The sequence below is a fragment of the Babylonia areolata genome, chromosome 12, assembly GCF_041734735.1.
Source record: "Babylonia areolata isolate BAREFJ2019XMU chromosome 12, ASM4173473v1, whole genome shotgun sequence".
NCBI classification, from domain to species: Eukaryota; Metazoa; Mollusca; class Gastropoda; order Neogastropoda; family Buccinidae; genus Babylonia; species Babylonia areolata.
Genome location: NC_134887.1, coordinates 26,830,292 through 26,840,291, shown reverse-complemented (window position 1 = coordinate 26,840,291; position 10,000 = coordinate 26,830,292). Strand labels below are relative to the sequence as shown.

At 42.2% G+C, this 10,000-nt stretch overlaps 1 protein-coding gene across 1 annotated transcript in view; it reads right to left on the bottom strand.

Annotated features, from left to right (window-relative positions):
- LOC143288483 (septin-2B-like) overlaps positions 1 to 7,832 on the bottom strand; it is a 162,490-nt gene extending 154,658 nt beyond the window's left edge. The window contains exon 1 of the mRNA XM_076597029.1: positions 7,695 to 7,832. Within this exon, the coding sequence (XP_076453144.1) occupies positions 7,695 to 7,709 (15 nt within the window). The 5' untranslated portion in view covers positions 7,710 to 7,832. The remainder of the gene's footprint in view (positions 1 to 7,694) is intronic.
- Positions 7,833 to 10,000: the final 2,168 nt, after the last annotated feature.

Here is a 10,000-nt window from a genome sequence, read left to right as displayed (position 1 = left end):
TTTTTGCTTCGTTTGGAACCATAAATTTAGTAGTTGTGCCTGTCCAGACTGCTCTTACACCCTCCCTCCCTCCCCCCTGCATCAACCCCCCCCCCCCCCTTTCCTCTTAAACGCCATAAATTCACCCGCCCCGGTGCTAATCTGGAAAATCTGCCTGCTCCCCGCTTTAAAACGTTCCCAGGACATAATTCAGGGAATGGAAACTTACATGGGTCTGTGAGGGGATGGGGAGGGGGGGGGGGGGTGTCACGTGTGTGTGTGTGTGTGTGTGTGCGTGTGCATGTGCGTGTGGGCGTGCATGCGTGTGTGTGTGAGAACAAAATGTGGGGGATGTGAGAAAGAGGGGAGGACACACATACACACACATGCGCGCGCACGCATGCGCGCATCCATCCATCCATACATTGTATGCATACATGCATGTACATACATAAGTATTATACACTGGGGGAAGCATATAATATCCATATTTGGACAAGGATTTTCAATCAGTTAAGCTTGTAAAGTTAACTGTAAATTATCCCTGTCAAAGAAACTGGCCTCAAAGCCTCTTCTCACAGTTTTCTTGAACTTTTACATATGTCATTATGTGGCAAGCGGTTGTGAATACATACAGTAACATCATATAATTTTTTTTTTCATATATGTCCTGTTTTTTTTCCTTTTTTTTTTGTTTAATTTTTTTTAATAGTACAAATGCACATAAACCTTATCTGATAAGAGATCACTGCAGGGAAATTAATATATCTTCAACTTGATTTTAATTTCACATAAAAAATATCATACTGAAGCAATCATTACGTTAGCCTTTTTTTTTTTCTTTTCTTTTTTTTTAAACATCATTTTCTTCTTCTTTTTTTTTCTCTTTGACATAAATTTTGCATGGACCAAACTCCAACATGGTTGAACCAATTGGTCTTTTTTTTTATGTTCTAGTTTTGATTTCACAAGACATTCTAGATAGTAGATGGCGCTATTTTGGGTTCTGTTCAAGTGGTTTCTAGATCTGACTGGCGTTCCACCACTTTGTGGTTGGCTGGACGATAAAACAAACTAAATTGGTTTGTGGGGTTTGGGGAGGGGGTTGGGGGGGGGGGGGGGTGTGAGTGGGATGGGTGAGGTGACCACAACAGTATGCTGTGCACCTCCACACTCATTTCCACCCCCTGAAAGCAACATTTTGAAAATAATAGAAATGAAATAAGATCAACAATTTAACAGTTACAGCTGTCAGTTGGGTCTGACCATGTAGGCAGCCTGCTGTGCAAATGGCTCCATGTTTGTAAGGTGCTAAAAAATTTGTCTCCGACCGAGGATAGGTGCTATAAAAGTGGATACCAAGTATCTATAAATGTGATTAAACTATGCCTAAAAAGGGTTTTCCATTTTCTCTGTAACAGTGAGCAGTTGGAAGGGTTTTTTTTTTTTACCCTTTTAATTCACTTCTTTTTTGGGGGTGTGGAGGGTGGCGGGGAGTGTGGGGCAGGATGCACATGTGGAAATATCCATTATACAGTATGTAACATCCAAATTTGTAAACAAGGAAAACAAAAGTACGTTAAAGACAAGTGAAACGCATTATACATAACTTTGTCATCCGGGTTGATTAAAGGTTGGCCACATGTTACAAAAGCAAATCTACATACATACAACTAAATTTACAAGACACATAAGTCAAATGATATATATACACAGTAACAACAGCAATATCTGTTGCTGAATAACAAACAGAATAACTGAAGTTGCAACAGTCAGACCAACTGTGACGACCTGGACGAATAGAGTGCTATGTATCACCAGTGTCAGAATTTTCCATGTCGTGCATTCAAGCAGATGATCGATGAGTGTCAGTCTATCACAAAATGTGGGTAAATTCCACAGGAAGGCTGCATTAATACACAGGAGCAAAGGATGCTGGGAGTCAGGACAGCCAATGGCACGGTGCCGTACCTGACCAATGTCCTTCCCTTCCATGATACATTTCTCACAAGCAGGGCGCCATCAGGAAAGTTTTGCCATGGTTATTATTCAGAGCTTGGAAGAAGAAAAAGTAAGTACTTCAACTGTAAGTTACACCAACATACATGTAACTGTGTAAGTGTAAGCTGTTGCACAATCAGGCAGACATTCTAATTTCATACTGTTAAGTGGAGTGATGGCCTAGAGGTAACGCGTCCGCCTAGAAAGCGAGAGAATCTGAGCGCGCTGGTTCGAATCACGGCTCAGCCGCCGATATTTTCTCCCCCTCCACTAGACCTTGAGTGGTGGTCTGGGTGCTAGTCATTCGGATGAGGCGATAAACCGAGGTCCCGTGTGCAGCATGCACTTAGTGCATGTAAAAGAACCCATGGCAACAAAAGGGTTGTTCCTGGCAAAATTCTGAAGGAAAATCCACTTCGATAGGAAAAACAAATAAAACTGCACGCAGGAAAAAATACAAAAAAATGGGTGGCACTGTAGTATAGCGACGCGCTCTCCCTGGGGAGAGCAGCCCGAATTTCACACAGAGAAATCTATTGTGATAAAATGAAATACAAATACAAAATTACGCTTTAAAATGTTTCATTTATTACATTTATACTGCAGCCAGCGGCAAGGACAAGCAGTCAGCCGACATTCAAGCAGAAAGGAAGAAGAAAAAAAACGAGGAAGACAAAACCAGATCAACGTCATCATCTGCAGTCAGTCCATCTTGATCAGTCAAGACAGTTCACTTGGAGATAGTTTCCTTGTATTTTATGGTTTGATATAATATTGTCCTGATATAAAATTTGCTCTTGCCTTCATCACAGATAGATAGATGTATGTTATAATAAAGTACACCTCATGAAGGAGAGTTGAAGAGACCTCACATCTAAGGCTCTGCAAACCTAGTCCTCTCCTACTGCCATTTCTTCTTCTTCTTCTTCTTCTTCTGCGCTCGAGGGCTGCAACTCCCACGTTCACTCGTATGCACAAGAGTGGGCTTTTACGTGTATGACCGTTTTTACCCCGCCATATAGGCAGCCATACTCCGCTTTCGGGGGTGTGCATGCTGGGAATGTTCTTGTTTCCATAACCCACCGAACGCTGACATGGATTACAGGATCTTTAACGTGCATATTTGATCTTCTGCTTGCATATACCCACGAAGGGGGTTCAGGCACTAGCAGGTCTGCACATATATTGACCTGGGAGATCGTAAAAATCTCCACCCTTTACCCACCAGGCGCTGTCACCGTGATTCGAACCCGGGACCCTGAGATTGAAAGTCCAACGCTTTAACTGCCATTTCAACCTTCCTCATCTTCCTCATCACTTTAACCTCTCCCCTTTGGTTGACGGTACAGAAGTATAAGGATGAAAACCAATCGCTTCACCAATAGCTTTTCCCCCAAAGCAAAGCAGTCAATGCCCTGTCTCTTGAACAAATCCGGAGTTTGACATGGTACAGTATATGACACCAAACCGGTATGATAAACAGAATTGTGCAATCAACAACCATCTACCTGAAGATCTAGTCATCAACCCTATCCGCATGTAATATGCAGCTTCTGTTCAAACGTGTGTGTGTGTGTGTGAGAGAGAGAGAGAGAGTGTGTGTGTGCGTGCGTGCGTGTGTGTGTGTGTGTGCGTGCACATGCGTGCGTGCATGCATATATGTGTGTGTGTGTGTGTGTGTGTGTGTGTGTGTGTGTGTGTGTGTGTGTGTGTGTGTGTGGAGTGCATGCATGTGTGAGTATGCACAAGTTTTTGTATTGATATGCACTTGAATGTATCCTAATTTCTACTGTATCTGTGTTTGCGTATGATTTCCGATTTATGTTTGTATCTTGTCATGTACTATCCCACCCAATATTTCCTTGTGACCCCGGTACACTTGGTAATAAACACACATTCATTCACCTGAACTAAGGTACCCGTTCACATTGTACCCATGGAGTGAGGAAAATTGAAGTAAAACGTCCACCCCCGAAAACGGAGTATGGCTGCCTACATGGCGGGGGTAAAAACGGTCATACACGTAAAAGCCCACTCGTGTGCATACGAGTGAACGTGGGAGTTGCAGCCCACGAACGCAGCAGAAGAAGAAGAAGAAGAAGAAGTAAAACGTCTTTCCGAAGGACACAACACCACAAAGAGGACCTCACACCCTGATCACTGGTGAACGCTGGATTAGAACAGAGGTCCAATGTCTAACCGATCCTGACACATAGCCGTCATAACAACAGCCCAAATCAAAAAGTCAGTACTGATTTGCTGAAATGATTTACACATAACCACACCAATCAATGGTCAAAACCCTTCAGTTACCAGTATCAAATGATTCATCTCTCTAATCACAATCAGTCAACCAGCCAAACAGCAACTGAGTCATGTCATGTATATGAATGTGTATTGTGAGCGCGTGCGTTTATGTAAGTTTGTGCCTGCCTATGTATGCGTGTGTGTTAGGGTAGCTGCTAGATACACGTGTATTGTTAAAATGTATGTACGCAGTGTGTATGTGTGTGTGTGTGTGTGTGTGTGTAGTCATATTTTGGTGTAATGTTTTATGTTAACAAAGCGTTTTTGTAAAGCACCTAGAGCAGATTCCTGGATAGTGTGCTATATAAGAATCCATTATTATTATCAACCGTGTATCTGTCTAATACTGATACTGAAATACTAATACAGTAATAGACAGCCACAACAACTGGGGTTTTTTTTTTTTTAGAAAGTTAGAAAGAAAACATTTCAGAAAGAAACTGGATGTGAAAGAAGAATAAAAAAAACAAAAAACGTTGTGATGAGAGATGACTGTATGGAACGAACAACAGAGAACAACAAGTTTCAAGGCGACAGGAATGAACAGGAGTTCACAATGTGAACGCGTCCAGCAGAACTGGGGAAAAAGGAAGTTTTATAAAAAGAGATCATACAGGTCTCTATAATCAAAACTGCTGGACTTGGATGGACATGAGACTGTAGTCGGGGTCCCCCTCATGAATCCCTCCCCATTCCTTTGTCAGGTCCACACAGCAACACACACACACATATCTATACACAGAGTGACACACACACACACACACACAGAGTCATCAGCCCTATCCACATGTAATATGCAACTTCTTCACACAGACACACACACACACACACAGAGTCAGTGACACACACACACACACACACACACACACACACACACAGAGTCAGTGACAGTCTCACACACACACACACACACACACACACACACAGAGTCAGTGACACACACACACACACACACAGTCAGTGACAGTCACACACACACACACACACACACACACACACACACACACACAGAGTCAGTGACACACACACACACACACACAGAGTCAGTGACAGTCACACACACACACACACACACACACACACACACACACACACACACACAGAGTCAGTGACAGTCTCACACACACACACACTCATATACACACACACACACACAGTCAGTGACAGTCTCACACACACACACACACACAGAGTCAGTGACACACACACACACACACACACACACACACACACAGATGGATGAAGACTTGGTGGATAATCTGTTCACAAAAAGGTTCAAGGCCATCGCTCCTCAAGATAGGACAGAACAGTAACAGACACATGCTGATGTAGTCCAGGAGAAGACAAGAGTCACACTCACAGACAGACAGATCAACAGATAGAGCCAGATACAGCTGGAGACAATATGGGGGAAGCGAGAGAGCAGGAAAGAGACAGCATGAGACTAGAGACAGAAAGACAGAGACTGGTGTGCAAAGAGAGTGTGTGACGCTGACAGAGACAGACAAAGACAATCAGAGAAAGACATTTATACAGACTGACGCAGAGACAAACACACACAGTGACAGAGAGAGAGAGAGAGAGAGAGAGAGAGAGAGAGAGAGAGAGAGACTGGTATGCAAAGACAGTGTGTGATGCTGACAGAGACACAGACAATCAGAGAAAGACATGTATACAGATTGACGCAGAGACAATCAGAGACAGAGAGACAGACAGTTTATGTCAACAAAGAGAAAGAGACACAGACAAACGCAAGGTCTTTGCACTTCTCTTCCCACCACCAGACTGAGACATCATACACACACACAGAGTGACACACACACACACACACACACACTCACACACACACTCACACACACACACTCACACACACATTTGAGTGGCCCACCACTCCCCCTGCGTGATCAATGGTGACCTGACCTTACAAAACATTGACATTGCCAGTCCCTGCTCGAGCCAAGGCTCAAGTCACTCAAAACATTTTGTGTGCGCATTTCTTTTGTCTGCAGGCCCTACTGTTGTTTCCCACGCACACATCCTGAAAACTCTTAAGAAACAAGGAAATAAAAACTCTGTGTGTGTGTGTGTGTGTGTGTGTGTGTGTGTGTGTGTGTGTGTGTGTGTGTGTGTGTGAGCGTGTGTACACACACGTGTGTGTGTGTGTGTGTGTGTGTGTGTGCATGTGTTTGGGTGTGTACATTCTTATTTCTTCTAACTCTGGCTTGAATATATATATATATATATATATATATATATATATATATATATATATATATCAAATTAATGAGAGGCCGCCTGGGATATTTCATCCCATATTGATATTCAATGTCATGCTTTACCTTACGTAACAAGCAAGCACATAGTTGACACAGGACAAATAACAAGGGATGCTGAGCCTGCACAGACTCTACTTTTTAAGTCTGACTTTAACAATAATAATCATTACAGTGTAGTGGTATCAATCACAAAGTAAATCCACTGACTGAGAGAAAGTGGGTCTATTTCCCACCAGTGGCTTAAGATTCAAATTTACATCATACGTCAAGACATTTTTGGGGTAATTTAAACTGGACAATCAATACATATAATGATGTAATCATAATATTGTTATCCCTATTGTACAATGGATTTTTATTTGCTAGTTGTCATTTCAGTCATTTCTGCTAACATAAATTTCAGCACCATTTTGTAAAAACTTTTATTAATTCCCTAAATGTTTGTGAGACTAGATTCTGCTTTTTATTTCTTTTTCATTTACATGGAATCTTCAATGGACTGATGTGGATGGATTCCTCAGTGCACACAGATCGATAGTACACAGTAACATACAGAGTTCTTCTTGAACAAGTTTCAGTAATAATAAATGTATTGCTTCCAACATCAAACATTAGATGAAAACTGCCGAATAGCTGTAAAATCACACACACACACACACACACACACACACACACAGAGAGAGAGAGTTTAAACTTTGATACATGTATATCTAAACAGAATCTCATTCTGTTAACTTCTCTGTTTTTTTCATGTTGTTGCTTTATCAAACTGCAATTGTGAGTAAATCCACAACATTCCTGTAAAACTAAGGATGGGTTTATGACTAACTCTTACACACAAAACATCGATGACTGTACTGTTAGTGTTATCATCATTATTGTTAATATAAGCCTTACGTGTTAAATTTTTTAAATTATTGCAGTTCAAAGCAAAATGAAACGGACAGTTTCAAACAGTAGTGTTCAATATTTGTAGTTGGCCGCCACTGAATGAGTTAACGAATCAAAACAAACAAGTCTTCTGTCAAGCTGAAGCATTAGGCGGCACACTGGACACAAGCACATGACAAACATACTTCGCCGACATTTCCACACTTTACGAAACAGACAGAACATATTTCCCCCACTAACCTGACGAGCATCCATGATTCTTTTATCGTCTGCTGATGAACCACACCCAAACTATGAGTAAAAACTGAACGAGCGCAACAGATTCTTTTCAGACTTCAGTATCTGCAGCATGCGGAAGTTGGACTTTTTCAATCTTTTTCCAAGGCGCCAAATGACAACGCACTTCCCGTTCGAACAGGTACGGTCCATGGGAGGTAACTGTGTATATACAGGATCCAGTTTTTGTAGCTATGTTTATTTCCCTTGGTTAAAAGTCCGTCTTAGGTCTATTTTAGTTTTTTCGTCGTGAAAAAGTTCCAAAGATCCGATACATCTGCGTATGCGTCCAACCATGCAAACAAATTACCAGTCTGACTGAGGCACCACATTCAGAACACCCAGTCATCGTATAGGTACAAATACCCAGTTCAGTTCAGTTCAATTACTCAAAGTGGCGTGACTGCGTTTAGACAAATCACTGCCGGAATGTGCGCTGCACCACTGACATCTTCTGAGCAGACGTCTTGACCAGCAGCGTAACCCAACACGCTAAGTTACTGAGGCCGGCTTTGGGGGAAAACTGATAAAATGAAGCAAAATAAGATACATAAACAAATAAATGGATAAGTTATTGGGTTAATGAATACATAAATTGAAATGATAGATGAAAACAGAAAAAAAGTTCACGTTAACAAATAGATTAAAAAAAATAAAAAATGAAGTAGACAAATAGATGATATATGAATAACAATAATGATAATACTAACAACTAAATCAAATTAACAAATAAATGTCGAGTCAACAAACACACGCGCGAACACACACACACACACACACACACACACACACACACTGACCGTCACACACACACACACACACACACACACACACACACACACACACACACCGTGACATGATCATATGAATTCGCACGCGCACAGAACTCTCTCCACACACACACCCGGCACTGCCGCCGGGCACACCGACACTGGCGTCACACAAACACAGACACAGTCACAGACACAGACATACACTGTGACACACACACACACACACACACACACACACACACACACACACACACACACACACACACACTGAGAGAGAGAGAGAGTTGGTATCTACCTTTGATCACGTTTTTGTTATCATTAGCATGCTTTTTTTTTTTTTTTTTTTTTTTTTTTACTGTTGTGTAGATGTTTAACTCACTGTCGTAATTCATGTTATAATTCACTGTTAGTCACTACACTGAGTTCTTCGTAGCTCGATATTCGTTTTCCACTACTCACTATAGTCATCCCACCACCTCTTCTCATGTATCCCACTGACGGACGCCTCATCTCCAATGCGCTCATACTTAAAAAAATATATATAAAAAATTACCCGTCTGATATCACTAAACACTGCAGTGAAAAGACGTCAACCTAAACGCACACACACACACGGCACACCGGCACACACACACACACACCGTGACACACACACACACACACACACACACACACACATACAGAGTACACACACGCACGCGCGCGCGCGCGCGCGCACACACACACACACACACACACACACACACACACACACACTGCCACCGATTTGCCGCAAGAGTCAGTAGTCAGTGGGGATTTCTGATGCCTTGAAAGTGGCGTTTCTAATGAATGAATTTGGAAAAGCCCAAAGAGACCGTTGATGTTTTTGCAGAAATTTGCCGCGCAATGTTGGTCAGTTTGGAAACGATGTCAATATTTGTTTGATTTGCAACTGAAGTATCGTGCTCTACTTTTCATGCTGAGACTTACGGCCACACGATCTTCTCTCTATCTTTCGATTCTGTGAGGCGTGATCATTATAGTGTGTGTGATGGCCTTGAACCTGGTTTTGGAGGTACCCTTTTACTTTTCTTAATATTTCAGATTTTCCCAGATGTAGACTGCTCGTTGTTGTTGTGCTTCCAGAAAGCCTCATGTCAGACCTGCATGTCCCGGGCAGTATGACCATGCAAGTTTCAGTTTTAATTTCTCAATGAGGAAGCATCACTGCGCTCGGATGAATCCTTATACGCTACACCATATCTGCAAGGCCGATGCCTGACTGACCACTAGCAGCACCAATAACGCAACGCGCAAAGTCAGGCCTTGAGTGCATGTACCTAACAAAGTGATTCATTTTGTTCTCCCGGCCCGTACAGAATTTTGCCGCCAGAGGATAATACTCTGTCGACAGTAGCCATGGGTTCTTTTTCAGTGCGTCAAGTGCGTGCTGCACACGGGACCCGTCGGTTTATCGCGTAATCCAAACAAATACCTCGACTTTCCAGTCAGTCAAAC